Here is a 17511-nt window from a genome sequence, read left to right as displayed (position 1 = left end):
TTGTTGTCTATAATCACTAATTTGGGAGAAAGGAGAATTAAATCATAATCTGGAGCTGCATCATGGTTTATTACCTGAAAGACAAGACGGTAAAATATAGAACACAGAATGATTATCTTGTCTGGAACTTCCTTGATCGTATGTACTAATGACATTAGTCATGTGTCTACATTTACTTGTAAAACAGCACATAAAAGAAAACTTTAGCATTTGCAAATATAGTACAAGCAGCTGCCAACATCCAGTAATTTAATCTACTGCAAGTTTCTTAACAAGGTACTTTCCTTTATTCATGTTAAGTTGCAATGCACACATATGGAAGAATACTTTCCAAGTAATTATCTTACAGTGGTGCAAAAACTGCTAATAATGCAGTTAGATTCAACTCGTAGTAACAATAGTTCTGATGTTGATATTTAACAACCCTCCCATGGAAAGCAGAACAGCTCATGAAGCTATGTTGTGCGATTCTTATTTTAACCATAGAGTTTTCATTTTTCTACATTAAACCATTGTATAAATCACATAATTAAATTTAATAATGCTCATTATACAATTAAGAAAAGCATGCAGTTCTATATTGTTATTAATGTTTGAATGTTGAATGCCCACTACTTGGATTCATGTAGGTTACCACAAAGTCTACACCAAGTATGCACTTAGTGTAGCCTTTTTGAGTGAATAAAACAGCATAAGCAATATATTACAGATGTTCTTCTTTACAGAAAGTGTACATTTAGTGGCAAACTTTATGAATCCCTTTTTTTGATACTGTATTACAGGAGTATGATAAAAAGAGCTCTTAATATTTGTACATAATTTATATAATTATGTTTTCTGCTTTGTTAGGGAGTGCTTAAGCGAACAACAGAATGCTTTGACAGAAACGTCACAATGTGAATATTTGCAGTTCTGTAGAGACAGAACCTTATACTTGCCTAGTACAATATGTAACCATTTATAGTCTTTCAGTGTAGCCTACTAACTAGCAATTATTCCTTTCTTTCTCAGGTGCTGGTCATTCGTTGGAAAGACAGGTGGACAACAGGACATTGGTCTGTGCATATACAGAGGAGGAATTCAGCATGAGCTGGGTCATGCCCTCGGATTTTATCATGAGCACTGCAGAAGTGACCGGGACAACCATGTGCAAATTATGTGGAATAATATTGATCCAGGTATCCAATCAATGTGCCTCTTTCTCATAACTTCAATTTAAACATAAAACTGTCCATATCACTTGAATACTGATATGATGAAATATATAGTACATCACACAAAACATATTCTATGCTTAATCTAATCTAATTTGTTTTTAAAACATTTATATTATGACCCGTCTCCTCAAAAAAGTAATTTGATTAGCCACAAAAAGCAGAATGAATTTCAGTATTTTCTTCTACAGAAATTACAGAGATTACCTACAGCCACAATTTGCAGCCAAATCAACACAGGGGAACATGTCTGATTTACATTTTCAGGGATTGGCATTTGACTGGTTTCGCTAAGAGTGATGTTATGGTGCTCTAACCTAGAGGACGTGATCCATAAACCTAGCAGCTTTTGTTCAATATAATTTGCAGACTGTTGGAGTTAATCAAGGAATCCTGAGTGATCAGTCTTAAGTCATATTCCAAGACAGGAATGGAAGTGTCTTTTTCTGTACTAATTTTACCTTTGGGGTTATGAAAGGGCAAGCGTTTGTAGTGGCACATTTTGTAACAGGTTCCTAGCAGCCCTTGAAGTGAGGAAGACAGCTCATCTAGGTTGACTGTGAAGTTGAGTACTTTATTTATTTTGATTTGTTTGTTTGTCGTCACTAATCAGTCTTGATAGTCTACACATTTGACCCTTCACAATTCCCTGCTTCTGGTGGGGGGATGACAACTGTCATAATGTAACAACCCATTGGAAAAGGTCGATTTCCTGAAAATTGTGGAGGTCTTTTTTCCTAAATAAAATGTGGTTTTAGCATAGGTATAATAAGAGTTTAATGTTTTTAAACACTACTGAAGGCTTTACTCTTTGAAAATGGCAGCAGTTAACATGTTGTGATGTCATTTCAATAAGTTATAAAAGGGAAGTGATGACTATGGCATACAACTCTGATGAATCCTGGGATGTGCAGGTGAAAGCGCTTAGTCATTTTTATCACTTTTGAATAAAGCAGTATTTTGCCTTTCAGTGTTGTGGTGTGTCCTCTCTTTTTTATTTTTATGTTTGGTTGATACAGAAAAAAATAGTCTGAACTTCTGAAGTGAATTACTAAGTGAGAGTCCTTCTTGTGTTGGGGATGTAGCTCAAAAGACAGGACAAAGGAAGGGAGAGAGAAACACACCTCTCTGTGCCAAAAAGTATAGCCCGAGTTTCGGAGCTGTCTACCCGCATTTAAACTGTTGCCCTGATAATGGAAAAGTACCCCTTTTTCTATAAATTATTTTGGGAGAGGACACATACCCACAGCCTCTTACCATTACATTTTCTGGCAAATAATAGCCTTTGTCACTTCCACTTTGGCAACTCACAACAGACTAGTCCATATCCCTTCTGTAGACTGTTAGTGAATTAATTACGGAGATATGGCAGTTACCTGTACATTCTTTTCCTTCCTTATTACGATGTGCCTAAAGATGTGATGGACCATTTCTGACCACATTTGCTCTTAATACCAGATCTAGAGACATCAGGGAGGTGTCTTTTTTCATTTACTTCAAACTACCTGTGTGCTTTTGAAGTGCAATACTGATAATCTGTTAACACTGTTGTACCTGACTGTTTTGTATGGGACAGTTTTAGGATTTGTTTCTAGTCAGGGTAGGAAATGTGGAAATATCCTGGTGGTATTATTATTATTATTATTCTACTTAGTCCAGGCTTTTAATGTACAGTTGTTTTCCTGACTGGATGTAACTTGAACGTGCAGCTTTTAAATAGTGTTGGACAGCAGGACCTGCTGCTTTATTTGCCTCGGATGAATTTTTTTGCTATATATTGCTAATGAATTGAACACTCCTAACCAGACATGACCTGTCTAACACTCATTTGTTTTTCATTTAGTCCATTTCTATCCAATTCTTTGTGTGCGCATTTAAAATTTACTGATAATCTGCTATTAATTTTTTACTGTGCCAGAATTTTTTTTCATATAGAACATGTTTTGGCTAGTGATAGTATGAAATTTGCTGGTGTTCCTGGAGTCTTTTTTGCTCCAGCCTTACTTTCAATCCACCTTGCAAACAAGGAAGCCCAGTCTTCATCGATCCCTTACGGTTCCAATTTACTTGCATTCCCAGGCTGTGTAGGAACTGCCTAATGTGCACTGACATCCAGCTGCTACTGGAGTAACATGACATAATTTTTTCTAGGCAAAGTCCACTGGCTGGACATTCCAATATAAAAAGCTTGCAGTGAATTGTAATCTGGACCAAAAGTCGTAATAATAAAATTCTGCATCTGCAGACTTTCCTACAGCATGAATACATTTGTGTCTGTGTTGTAAAAGACACTTGTCTTCAGAGTAAAGACAGCACTCCCTCTTAACCAGGTTTCAGCAATTATCCCACAGTTGCTGTTGTGTCTTTCGGTTTTTCCCGGTTAGGGGTCGCCACAGCGGAACTCCAGTCCGCTAATGATTGGCAGTAGATTTTTACTTGCCGAGTTGCTGGCCCTGACGCACAACCTTCAACGAAGGTATGCCCATTCACGCATGTCTCCACACAGAAGACGCTCTAGCTGAGAATCGAACAGGACAACGTCTTACAGTGAGGCAACAACGCTACCGCAGCACCACCACTGCAGTATAGCAATTATCCCACAGTCAGAGCTGAAACTCAGAGAGAGCTTCTTACAATACATTAAAACACACTGTCAGATAGTGTTTATGGCACTTTCTTGCCAGTGTGCTACTCGGGGACAGTTTGTTCAGCCCTAGCTGCCAAATAAAAGTAGCTGTTTGAAGAGTATGAGTGTATCACATGGAAAAATAAATGTTACTAATAAAATGCAGAATCCCACTAAGTTATGCAGAATCCCACTAAGTTACACAGCTGAAAATGTAATCAGAAGTCTGTTAGCATGCAGAGCTATCTTCACTCAAAGTCTTCAATTACTTTACACCTCTGAGTTAAAAATAAAAGATCAACATCTGCAACAAGCAAGTTCCACTGTACTAAAATGTTGACAATATATGCATGGCATATTAAATTCACATTCTGAGATATAACAACATACAACATAAGGTGTAGTACTCTCTGCAAGCGCAGTTGCTTTAAGTGGAAATGCATCCTTTCACTCCACCGTACCTTGCCACTACATTCAGATGGTCAGCTACATTCAGATGGCTACAGCCTGCCCTCCAGATGAGATGATAAATTGAGGCCCAATCTGCCAGAGTTGCTGGTAGCTCAGGCAGATGCAAACAAATCCCATGACACGTATCAAAAAAGAATAGTGGTTGCTTTATATTATATTACACTTACAGTATCAACCTCTTTATGAAGCTCCTTAATGAATATGTTGAAAAGAGCATGTTAGATGTAAAGGCTGAGTAGGTGTCATTCCAGATGAATGCTTGAGGTCTGATCGTTAACCTCTAAACCAGATGACCATTGTTTCATCGATGTACAGGGTGGAGAGTTTCTAAAGCAGCAATTCAAGACAGACAGTATTAAATGCTTTTGACAAGTCCAGAAAAATAGACATGGTCAAACAGTTTTGGTTTTATGGGATGACAAAAAGGTGGCCGCGGTGGTGCAGTGGTTAGCATTATCACCTCACAGCAAGAGGTTCTCCCGTTCGATTCTCGGCTGGAGCGCCTTCTGTGTGGAGTCTGCATGTCCTCCCCATGGTCGAGTAACATATAAAGACATGCAGGTAGGTGCGTGCGTGAATGGGTGTGCCTTCTTTGAAGGTTGGGCATCAGGGTCGCAACTCGGCACCATAAAAATCCACTGCCAATCATTAGTGGACCGGAGTTCCGCTGTGGCGACCCCTAACCGGGAAAAGCTGAAAGGCATTACAAACAGGTTGGTCATGTGGCATAATGGATGAGGCATCTGACTTCAGATTAGAAGACAATAGGTTCTAGTCTTACCATGGCCATTCAAAAGCAGTGTAGCAATTTTGAGCCAAAATGGATCAACTGTTGATAGCATCAGATGGAAGACCTAAAGATTCTTGGGTCCATCATTTTTTTAAATCTGGAAGTTAGCATAGAGAATTAAGGCTAAGAGGTTTTAACAAGACACTTACAGTTGTACTTGTAAATTGTATTTTTTTTTCTATTCAATAATAAGCCAATGTTAATTTCTCTTTTGTTTTTTTTGTATTAAGATGCAACATTCATGTAAGAAATACTTAAAAATCATGTAAATAAGCTCATGTACAGATGTTTTTACCCTTCAATTATAAATGTGCATCTTGTAACTTAACTGTGGAGCTTTTCTCCCTATGCCTCTGCTGAAAATGGGCTTTACCCAGTCAGACTTTCCCTGGTCAACTAAAACAAATAAATAATTAAATAAGAAATAAATACTTTCTGCTGTAGAAGGTTTGATTCTCTCAGCCTCCATTTGCCTGCTGTGTGGCCTTGAGTAAATCACTTAACCACAGGGATAACTGGAAATGTGGGTTAGCATCATTAATGGACTCTTGGACTACATGTGTATTAATGGTCTCTTGGACAGCATGTTTATTACCTACCTAAGAACTTATAACAGAGCTGTACTCATACCGTTTCTCTGAGTGAATACATGATGAGTTGGTGATAAGAGGTCATTATTAGTTAACTGGTGCAGAAGTTGTTGTAAATACATTTCTGAAATATTTTCTATCGGAGATAGGACAGCAACAGGTTTGTAGTTGGATATACTATTATTTGGACCGACTTTCTCGAGGAGGATAACATATGATTATTTTTTTCCACAATTTAGGGATATATTGCTCTTGCACTGAGTTGATAATGAAGATAGTAATTGAACAGGCTATGGTTTTGGCTGTTTTGTGATGATAGATGGAGGAGAGCTAATCAGAGACTTAATGGTTGGCTTTAATTTTGTTAGGAGGTCTTAATTTATTTGAGAGAGATAAATAAGGTCAAAGGTAAGTTTACTGGTGGATGAGCAGCAGTCGCTAATAGGTGAGGATGTATTATGTCATGAGTGTGGAATGACAGAATGTTTTCCATTTGGCATTCTAGTAGCAGGTTTTCTAACCTCCTTTTTTTCTGCTGCACAGACTCAGAAAAAATGGTGCCTAATGGGATCAAAAAACAACCATCCATACACTCAGGTGAAGATTTTGAATGCTGTGATGGTTTAGGGATCCCTTTTCTTGTGTGACCAAATCCATGCTGGGAGGACATGTTTGATAATTATCCCTGGCCAGATGTATGAGAAGGAAGAACACGTTCTCCTGGACCAAAAAGGAGTCACCAGAAACATCTTTGACAAGTCGGTTTTAATCTTTAGAAGAACTTTGGATATCAAAGGAAGAGAGGGAAAGGCATATATTCCCATCCATGGGAAAGAATGCATCTACTTTCCAGGTCTTTTTGCAAGATGACTAGTTATAGAACTGGTTCAGTTATCTATTGAGATAGAAGCTAAAAAGATCTACATGTGGAGTTCCCACAGATGGACAGTCTCCTGGAAGACCTTGGAGTGAAGCATCCACTCATAGTCATCTATCCTGGATCTGCTCAGAGTCTGTTGTTATATTCTGCTCTGATGGAATGTATGTAACATGCAGCGTGAGATTGTTCTGTATTGCTAGCTCTCGGGCAATTATGCCTGACCTGCAAATGGGGCATTACTATGTCCCCCCTTGTTGTTTATAGATCACATCACTGTGGTGTTGCCTATTATCACTTACAGGTGTATAATAGTCAAGAGCTGATTTAGACATTTGACAGCTTTTATCAGACACTCTCTCTCTGAAATGTATGTGTTTGCTCTTGAATTGAGGCTCCCACATGCCCTGGATGTTGATGACTTGAGACATTATTCCTCATGCAAAGTCCAAAGTGTCAGTTGTGACTAACTGAGCAGGAGGAGGGAGAAAAAAAGGAAAGCCCTGATTTAACAATACCCAAGTGGCCCGCTATAAAAGGTCATACTTGATTAAACGAAGTACTGGAATTTGGAAAGATAAGGGACAGAGATGCATGACCCAAATTGATCTGAGGTACCAATGAATGTTTCTCATTTGGAGTTAAACAAATATAATAATTAGAATGGAGGAAGCTGTGCAACTGAGAATTTACAGGAATTCTCCTGCTGTGTTTTGATGGACCAGATTTAGGAAGTGAGGCAGGTAAGAACATACCTTGACTAGAGGATGGAAAGCTGTTAACAGAAAAGTGTCTAAGAGACATCCTAGTAATGCTAGCCTATGAGGGCAGTATAAATAAGATTTTTCAAGTAAAATTTGAAACCTAGGTTGCTGAAAAGATGATTAGGGAACTAAAGAGCTGTTAGGGTATCTCGGATTGAGGCAGCTGAAATATGAAAATCATCGAAATACGAGAAAACATGAATGCCTTGTAATCTTCAAAGGCTATGACTGGGACAAGCCTCTTTGTGAAAACTCTTGAAGTGGAAAGACTAAAAGGCATATCTGTAAACTGAAAGCACAATCCCAAGGTAAGGCGTCTTAAGTAACACCTGTGATTTTATGAACTGGAATATGCAAGAAGTCATGCCTGAGGCCTAGAGTAACCAGAAATGTCTTGGGGATAAAGAAGAAGAAGAAAATGTTTTTTGAAGTGATGTATCACCAAAATCTATCAAATGCATATCCATCTGTCATTTGGCACAGGCTTTGAACCAGAAAAGTCTTTAGAATGATGAACAGCAGGGTCTGTGACATGATTTTTATAAGAGTTTGTATGTGTCAGGTACCCTGTAAAATCTGTCAGTTTTCTTGAGGGCAAAGGGTTGGGAGTACAGTGAAATAGAAGCAGGTATAAAGGCATCTTTTAAAGCTCCTATCATTGAACGTATCACCACTGGATTAGGAGAATCATACTTGGCAACTCATGATATATTTTCTGAAATTTTGATGCCTCTTTATCTTCCCATTTGAAATAGTCTTTCATTTTTGAAATAGGCTCCCTGAGAAATATTTCTTTATTGACAGAGTCTAATGAGCACACATCTTTATTTTCAGACTCATGGGGAGATAGGTTAACTTGGAGGCATAGTCCAGGCCCTCAGTATCAGAGTCAGAAAAGATCCTCTTCTTCTCAGGAAGAGGGGATCTCATTCTCTTAATTGGGGTAGAAGCTGGAATAAGAGATCTAGGACTAGGGGAATTATATGCAGAGGGTTTGGCATGCTATGCCTGTGCCAGTAAATATGTCCTTTAACCATTTCCATGCACTCTTAACAAGAATAACTTAGCAAAGCAACTCTTCAGGATACATAAACTAATCTTATGATTTTAAGCTGGCATGCATGATGAAAAACAAAATGATCATCAAGAACTTACATGTTTTGGATTTCCTTTCACCACTGTTCTAGAAAAAATGGCTTCTTTTTGCTAATAATACTTGAAAATCCCCCACATCTGAGCTTTCCACTAAGACAGAGACAGAGTGTGAGGTACATGTTCAACTTCACACAGACTCAAGGGGACCTGGGAATTTTAGTTAAAGGCAGACTGAACTTAAAAACACAAAGAAAATATCTTCAGCATAGGAGGCAAAACGTATGTACCATTTGAAGTAAAAATATTATGTAGTACATGCTTTTACTAAAATACATACCCCTTAAAATATTTGTGCCTCTGATTTCCACCAGTTTAGAAGCAAATGTGCTGGATAATCTAGTTTCTATGAAGAAAAAAAATGCTCTTGACTGACAAAATTACATGAATCAAGGGGAAAATCATAATGTGGCTTTTGCTCACATGTATTACAATGACTGAAGGCCCCTGTCAGTTGCAGACTCAGTTACAGAAATATATGAGGCTATTTATGTTTAGTACTTATGGCTCTAAGAAATGCTTACATGACCAAAAAAGTACAACAGTGTAAGTTAACTTACCATAACAGTAGATGTTCAAATGATCACTGCTGTAGTAGCCTTAGCTATAGGGGTTATATCCTGCATATAAAACAGGTGGACATCCTGCAAGGCTTCAGGGCACCTTCCACCCCCCCAAACTGTTACTCAGCTCGAGCTGAGCTGATTTAAAAGGAAGGTTTCCATACCAAGCCGTTCAGACTTTTCATGCCAACAGAGAGAGGAAGGCTGACCCTTAAAGGACAAAAATCCACATAAAAAAAGGGGGAATGGAGGGAGGGAGTGGCTATGGCAGCAGTGATCATTTAAACATCTTCTGCTGTGGTTTACTTACACAGCTGTACTATGTCCTTCATACTGTTCACTTCTGTATTAGCCTATGTTACTTGGGTAAATTACCACAGCTTACAAATTTTTGGGAGGTGGATGGAGAAAGGTTCTGCAGCCCCAGCAAAATAGTGCTAGCAAAGTCTAGAGAAGGAATCAAGCTTGTAATGCCTTGTAACAGTATGCATACAGGGCCAAGTTGCTGCCTCTAGAATATTTCTAGAATTTAACCCTTTCCAAAGAGCCACAGATGAAGCAAATGTCCTGGTATAGAAGGCCTTGACCCTGCGTGGAATACTTTTTTTATGGTGAGTCTAACAAAAGGTAATGGCCTTATGCAACCATTTGAAATGGTCTGTAGTGACACAGGCTGTCTCTTTTTCTTACCTTAACAAGAAAACAGCAGCAGATCCATAGATCTGAAAGATGTAGTTCTGTCAAGACAGTACCTGACATATCAGTGGACATCCAAGGTATGGAGTATCTTTTCTCCCTCATTTTTAGGATCAGTAAAGAAAATGGGAGAATGGACAGCTTGGCTTAAAATAAACTCAGATACCACTTTAGGCATGAAAGACAGATTATTTCTCAAAGAAACCCTGTCCCTGTGAAAAAGTAGATAGTGTTGAACTACCATAAGAGCCTGCAACTCAGATACTCTTCTTGCAGAATGATGAATAAGATGCAACAGATTGTGATGTGACATCATTTTGAAGTCAGGCACTATAACAAACAGGTCTGTGAAAGAAAGATCCAGAACTGGTCTCTAAACATCCTTTTTCATACAAATGGTTTTCCGTGTTAAGAACCTCAAGTCAGCCAGATGAGCTGATTCAAACAAAGCAAGTGTTAACTTGCCAGACATAAACTTAAGATCCCAGGAGGGGGCCACCAGTTTTTTTTTTTTTTGTGTCCTCTTAAGTAAAAACCCTTTCAAAAGCATTCTGACATGAGAATGGCGTGAAAGAGGAGGATCCATTGCCAGATATGCTGAAATGGTCAATAAAAAAAAAATTGATGAAAGAGTAAGAAAGGTCCATAAGAAAATAACTGACAAATATTGTAAAACCAGAGAACAACTAGTTCTGAATGGGGGCTGGTTACATTGCTGGCACCAAGCAGAAAATCTTTTTTCATTTGTTAATATATGATTTTGTAATAGCAGGCTTTCTTCATAGGTAGGTACTAGGCTATTGGCCCTAGGGCCTATATAAGCCTAGCCAAATAGTAACCTGGCTTTTGCCACCCAAGAAAATTATTTTCCTGTGCCCCTGTCAAGCAGAGCCACAGAAGTGATCCCGGGATGAATTTCCTATCTCCCATCCAATCATCAAGATTTTTCTTTAACAGTGCTAATGAGGAGCTTTGTTTGATATAGATAGGTAGTTTGTTCCAGAGTATGGGAAGTCTCTGAGATAAGAATCTATCCCTCCAGCATGTTCTGTTTATTGTGGTGACAAGGTTTAGGTCTCTAGAGTGTGTAGCTCGGAGGGATTGGGATTTCTTTATGTGGAGCATGTCCAACAGCTCTGGGTTTGACATAGCTTTGTATGTTAGGCAGAGATCGCCTCTGAGTAGGCGATATGCGACACAGTAAAGCTGGAGTTTTTTGAGACGGTCTGCGTAGGGCATCTGTTTGAGGCCGGTAATCCTCTTCTTGCCTCCATTAGTACCTACTGCACATCCTCAGTTAACAGCAGCCTAAAGGAAATTAGGACCCTGTCACCTAGGCAGTCAGTTGAAGATCATTTTGGTTAGGGTGTATCAAATACCCCTGATCTTGTATGAGCAGATCCACTGTGAGGAAGCTTGTGGTAATTGTCCCTGGCCATTTCCAAAAGACAGAAGAACCACTGTTGCCTCAGCTAGAAAAGGAGTCACTACAATGATCTTGGGGGATTCCTTCTGAATCTTCATAAGTACCTTGGATATCAGTGGAAAGGGTGGAAAAGCATGCAGGGACATTCCTGCCCAAGAAAAAGAAAAGGCATCTATCATACCATGCTTTCTTGCATGGAGTCCTGGAGGAGAATCTTGCCAGCTGATTATTTAGAGACCGTCTATATTTCATAATTGAACTTTTAACAGTTCGAACGTCATATGGTCAACACCATATGATCGAACTTTTAACAGTTTGAAAATGAAATAAAACCAACTAAAACATCATGGCAAAATTTCAGAGTGTTGGCGACAAAACATATACTAGCTCATAAACTACTTTTAAATTCACATAGTAAGGATATCAATAATCCGAAAATTTGGGAACAGATATTTAATATTATATTAGCATAAAACTTTTGAATTGAAGGTAGTAATAATCATTGCTATATTTGGAGAGAAATGTCTAATCAAACTGTTCAATATTGGAAACTTACTAATTATTCTTATGTTTTTCTTATATTTCTAATGTCTTATATGGAAGCATTCTTGTAAATATTGTATATTGTTTGGTGTGATTGTTACAGTGTTAGTTAGTAGTTTGTATTTTATAATTTTGTATGAAAAGTATATAACAATAAAGATTTATTATGGAAAAAAAAAAAGAAAATGAAATAAAAAAAATAAACTAAAGAAAAAAACAACCTGAATGGTTTAAGCAGGGGGGCAAGCCACCCTGCACCCCCCCTCTTTAAATATACCAACTCCGAGATCGCACTACAGTGCAGAAAAGGGAAGTCTTCCCATTCTGCACTGTACAGAGATCTCCGTTGAAATGTTCAAACTTTTAAAAATTTGACAACATGATTTAGACCCATTTAGAGAGGTGGCAAATGGTTCTACTACAGGAACTCCCCACAGATGGATCAAGTCTTTAAAGACCCCCTCATCTAGTTTGGATATGTGAGGGTCTGTCCTGTCCTGCTCAGCTTGTCTGCTACACAATATTACTCTGATGAAATACAGGATGTCTGTAGAGAAAGAGTATGCTGTGAAGCTACATCCAAATCTAACTTGGCTAGACTGCAAAGAGGGTTCCCCTGATCGTAGATGTACCACATTACTGTGGTACTGTCTGAAACAATTTGAACAGGCCCTGGGGACCAAAGATGATTCAGAGAATTGACTGCCTTGATCAGTGTAAGCATCTCTTTTATATTTATGTGCTTTGTCCTAGGTGTCCCCCACACCTTGCCTATTATCCCTCCTGGAACTGCTCCCCAAGCAAAGTCTGAGGTGTCTGTAATGACTGACTGCCTTGGAAAAGGGGGAAGGAGAAGAGAATTTAATATTTGCTGCATTTGCTGCATCCACCTTTTCTCTTTTTTCAAAAACAGTAGCAGTGGGATTTGAAAAGTCAGAAGACACTGATGCTTGAACCAGACTTCAGATACTACTGTGTCTTTCTCATGTGGAGAGTCTTGCAGGGTTATCATGAGAATCATAGATTCCACGAGACCTGAAATCTTGACGTATTCCCTCACAGTGACCAAAGTCTGAGGTGAAAGCCTTACAATTAGATCTAGATTTATTTTTTCCTGTGGAAGAAAAGCTCTTTGAACTGAGGCATCCAGCTGATACTCCTGTATTAGAGAGTGTCTTTTAGATTTTTGAGTTGTGTTGTTTGTCCCAGTGTGTAGAATTTCTAACTCTCTTCAAAAAGACTGAAAAAAGGAAAGCAAACAAAAAGGAACAAGAAAAAAGAAAAAAATGGAAAAGCAAAAAAAGAATCACTGAGAATATGATCCAGATACACAAAACCTTAAGAAACACCTTAAGTCTAGATGGAAAGGAATGTGATGATAACCATCTTAAATGTAGAGTTACCAGGAATCTTTATTACCAGGAATTTCGACTTGAAGAAGAGGAGATAACAGATTGTGAAGTGACAACCATTTTGAAGTTAGGCATTATAGCAAACAGGTCTATGAAAGAAAGATCCAGGACTGGTCTCTAAACATCCTTTTTCACTGGCACTAGAACATCCTTGAATAAAAACCTTTCCCAACTGGGGAAGGAGGAACTGATTCTACCCCCTCCCCTGGAACAGCATGTAAAGAAAGACAGGTGGAAATAAGAATCTGGTCTGGTCGATGGAGAATAACCTCCTGGCAAGGAAAAATATCCTGTCACTGCAATCTATAACCTTAATGAATCATCTTCAGAAACCAGCTGCCTGAACCTAGCTGTTGCCAAAGAGAAAAGTGGAGATTCAGACTTTCTGGAATGGAAAAGGGACTGCCAGGGTGGGAGGAGGGAATAAGGTCCCTTAAATAGTCAAACTGAATAGTTGGACTTTCCCTGGTTCTAGGGGTTCCTGGGCTGTTTTTGGAACACCCTTGCCATTTTGCTAAAATTGGATGAAGGGTTAGAAAATCTTTTATAAAATCTGAAAAAAAGGCAGAAAAGTCTTAGAGATTACCTGATTTAACCTACCCCTTTCATCACATTGATCACCTCTGCAACAAAGTAATCAAAAACATGAATGTCTATCCGAAAGAGAAAATAAAAATCTCGTTATTCACATCCTGTTGGGAGGTTCTGAGAATGCAACCAGGCAACCCTCCTCAAAACAGTACCAGAGACCATAGACCTGGAATAATTATCATCAGAGTCATATGCACACTGTAAACAGAGAGCAGTGACTAGTACAATAGAAGAAACCAAATAATCTAAAGCAGATGTTTCCTCAAAAGAAGAAACTGCAACTCAAACATTCCTCATACTTTCACAATTAGTCAGAATAAACATTAATATGTGCCTAACAATTCAAAATTCTGAAAATCAAAGTTGTAGAAGCATACAGCATTTTCCCATACCCATCAATAATCTTCCCATCCTTATCATAAAGCGTAAGATAGGAATTAACTAGATGATTAGCAGCAGTAAGAATAAAAGCTATAGCTGCTGGGGCAGGTTTGGGAAGGGTGTATAAAAACGTAAAAAGACAAGGAATGTTATACATTTTATCTGCCTTTTTAGGGGTAGCAAGCTGACTGGCAGAAAAAGTGTAGGCAGAGCACACACATCCTCCAAAGCTGACAGAACTTGAGGAAATGGTGAAGGGTCTGAAAACTCCTTCTGTAACGGCTCATAAAATTTTCTGAGGGACTGAGAAACCTTTGTGTACTTCCACTAAAAATACTGACAGTCTTATAGAGAGAAAAACCCCAAAAGGAGAATCAGAAACTGACCTCTCCTCAGAGTCTGAACTGGAAAATTTGAGGAGAAAACCTGTTATTTGTCCCTTTATCTTCCTGTCCAGATGCAGAATCGTGAATCTCTTCAGGAAAAAGAGGCAGCCTTATTTCTTTTACCAGAAAGCAATGAATAAAAAGGATCAAAAGCCTGAAAAAAATCCCACAGCCAGAACCAGCAAACTACTCCTGTCTAAGGAAATTTGAGTAAGAGTAGACACAAGTTTAGTTTTCTGTTTCTTTTTTACAGAAAAAATGGGGCCAACAATGTTACAAATGGCAGCTGCAACTTCTCCAGGGATGAGCACAACATTCTGACAAAATAGGGAAGCCTTCCCTGTTCCCTCTCCAAAGATCGACAACAGTGTCTCTACCTTGCCTACTGAGGGTATCCCAACAGCCACAGAGGACATGGCTAAACCCTGGTCCATAATGGCTGTAGGTGCTACATCAGTGGGATCCAGCATAAAAGATGAGTGGTCTGAGGTACAACAAAGGGCCACAGCAGAGTTACCCACCTACAGCTGGGACAAATTGCTAGCCTGTTATTGTGGCAAAGGCTGTTTGCTTAACTTTTTCTTCTTTTTTTTTGTGGCTGGAAGAAGGACCGACTGGAAAATATTTAAAGTCTTTAAAAGTCAATTTTTTTCACAGACAACACAGTAAAAAGCACTTAGAACACTAACCCAGCCCCCAAAAGTAAAACAAATACAATTTCTCCACAAAAATGTTTTTCAATTATTTTAAACAAGGTTTAAACTGACAGGAAAATGTGTGTTGAAAAGTACACTACAGTTGTGTGACAGTTCATTAAAACACAAACTCCTAACTTTAAAATAGCTTTCCTGAGCAGAAAAGTATTAATAAACAAATATTTTATTTTTAAATATAAGGTTTTCCCCAAAGGAAATTATCTGCCCAACAAAGAAACAGCACAAGCCGACCGAAGCATATTCTTATGTGGCAGGAATGGTCTGAAGGGCTTGGTGTCCAATCTTGTCTTTTAGTCAGCTCAGCTCAAGCTGACTAACAGTTTAGGTGCATAGAAGGTGCCCTGAAGCTTTGGAAGCTGTCTGTCTGGTATATTCTATGCAGGATACAACCTTTGTAGCTTAGGCTACTGCAGCAGTGATCAATATGAAGAATATTAGGAAATGTGGGAGAATAGAATGAAATAATTGCTTTAAAAGCAAACTGAATCTTCAAGTAAATCTTGAAATGTGCTCAGTCTGTGGAAATAGTCAAATGAATAGACAAAGATTGTGGTGACTTGGGAAAATTTTCATTTGTTTTTATTTACTCTCAATATGAAGGCTATTCCAATGTGATATGCTGAAATATATTGCTCAGCTATTACACCTCCTCAAAGTGTAAAAAGTTTAAGTACCCAGTCTTAAATTAATTCCTATATCTGCTTTTCACCCACTGCATGAAGTGTCCTATATAAATTTTGCTAGCTGAAAACTACTCATATGGAAGGTTCTCATGTATATACTCTGTACTACTTGTATAATATCTTTCATTTGAGAATGATTACTTATGTACTGTTTTTATCACCAATTGTATAAGCTGCCAATAATACATACTAAATGTCTTTATTAATGTAAATTCTGTATTGTATGTGAAATGGCTTATGTGTGGAGCTTTTCTCCCCGGGACTTCTGGCCCAGCTGGACAATCCCGATGAACAAATGCAAATAAATAAATATTAATTAGTGTGATTATAAACATCTATCTGCTTATTTTATACTGTTCTGCACTGAGATGTCACATGGAACAGATACGGTCTTATGACGACATTGATTTTTTAATTGACAAATTGTTGAATATATAACTTAATTACAGTCACCTCTGAGACTATCAGTGAAGCAAGTCAGAGATCATTGCCAGAATGAAATACTGCTGTTTATGTCCTTATAATTCTCCTACAATAATTTCCAGAATAGCAGGCCACATCTGTCTTCACTCCATTTCTTTTTGCTATAGGCAGCGGATCCAGTTTATGAAATATTACATGTATTGCCTGATAAAGTAAAATGATGGCTGTTGATGCAATTGCTGCTGTTGGCATATATTATCTGAAGACATCAGTGAAGGTATCTGGTTACAGGGTCACAACTTATGAAAGGAACACAGTATGGAAACTTCAGACTTTACTGCACCACAGAAACACCTTCAAGAAATTGAAGTTACACTGGGATAAAGTTTTGATGTACTTCATGCTGTTATTATACAGAAAAGAAAATTAAACAGCAAAATACAACACTATAGCATTTTAATTCCACCGAGTTTACATACTGTCTGAATAATATATATCTATGAATCACAAAAGAAAATTATCTGCGCAGCATCAGATTACATTTTTCTTTCAGGTATTTCCTGTAATTCTGTACAATATCAGCAACGTTCTGATATTACAATACAGAATGCCTTAATATGAGCGATCTGTGACTGTGCATTGTCTAACTCCATCTTTCTAGTATAGATTTTTTTATAAAAGAAAAAAATACAGTAATATTAAGTATCTGCTACTTGCAAAAAATGTAGTTTCCAGGAACTTAAGACTGGTGAGCATATTAAACCACAAAAGTAGATCAGTTAACCCCAGAAATTTTGCCCTGGTTATCCAACTGTAAGGCTTCAGAGTTGATTACAATTAAATGGAGGATGTGTTGAAAAAGACCCCATGTGAGGGGTACTGGTGACTTTACTGAAAACGAATAGTGCATTCACTAAGTTTCTTTCAGCTTTTAGTATCCCACTGGATCTCCATTCAGCAATCTGATCTGGAACCATATTTATCTTTCTTGTCATTAAGCCTCTTCCTGACTGATATATCTCTCCTATTTGTTACAGGTTACCATGGTAATTTTGCTAAACAAGAATCATATAACATGAGACTACCTTATGATTATTCGTCAGTGATGCACTACCCAGGGTAAGTCAGATACTTTTTCAGGATTTTGCTAAGACTGGTATTGATGTTGTTTTAATGTAAATATCACTTGAATGTACTTCTGTATGCT

General features: G+C 38.1%; 1 protein-coding gene across 1 annotated transcript in view; it reads left to right on the top strand.

Annotated features, from left to right (window-relative positions):
* Nucleotides 1–17511, top strand: part of LOC122807244 (embryonic protein UVS.2-like) — a 365021-nt gene that overhangs the window by 10639 nt on the left and 336871 nt on the right. The window contains exons 2-3 of the mRNA XM_044078329.1: nucleotides 1012–1178; nucleotides 17342–17423. Of these exons, the coding sequence (XP_043934264.1) occupies nucleotides 1157–1178; nucleotides 17342–17423 (104 nt within the window). The 5' untranslated portion in view covers nucleotides 1012–1156. The remainder of the gene's footprint in view (nucleotides 1–1011; nucleotides 1179–17341; nucleotides 17424–17511) is intronic.

Source organism: Protopterus annectens, chromosome 7.part0 (genome assembly GCF_019279795.1).
Source record: "Protopterus annectens isolate FY-2018-M chromosome 7.part0, PAN1.0, whole genome shotgun sequence".
NCBI lineage: Eukaryota > Metazoa > Chordata > Ceratodontiformes > Protopteridae > Protopterus > Protopterus annectens.
This window is presented reverse-complemented; position numbering and strand designations above follow the sequence as displayed.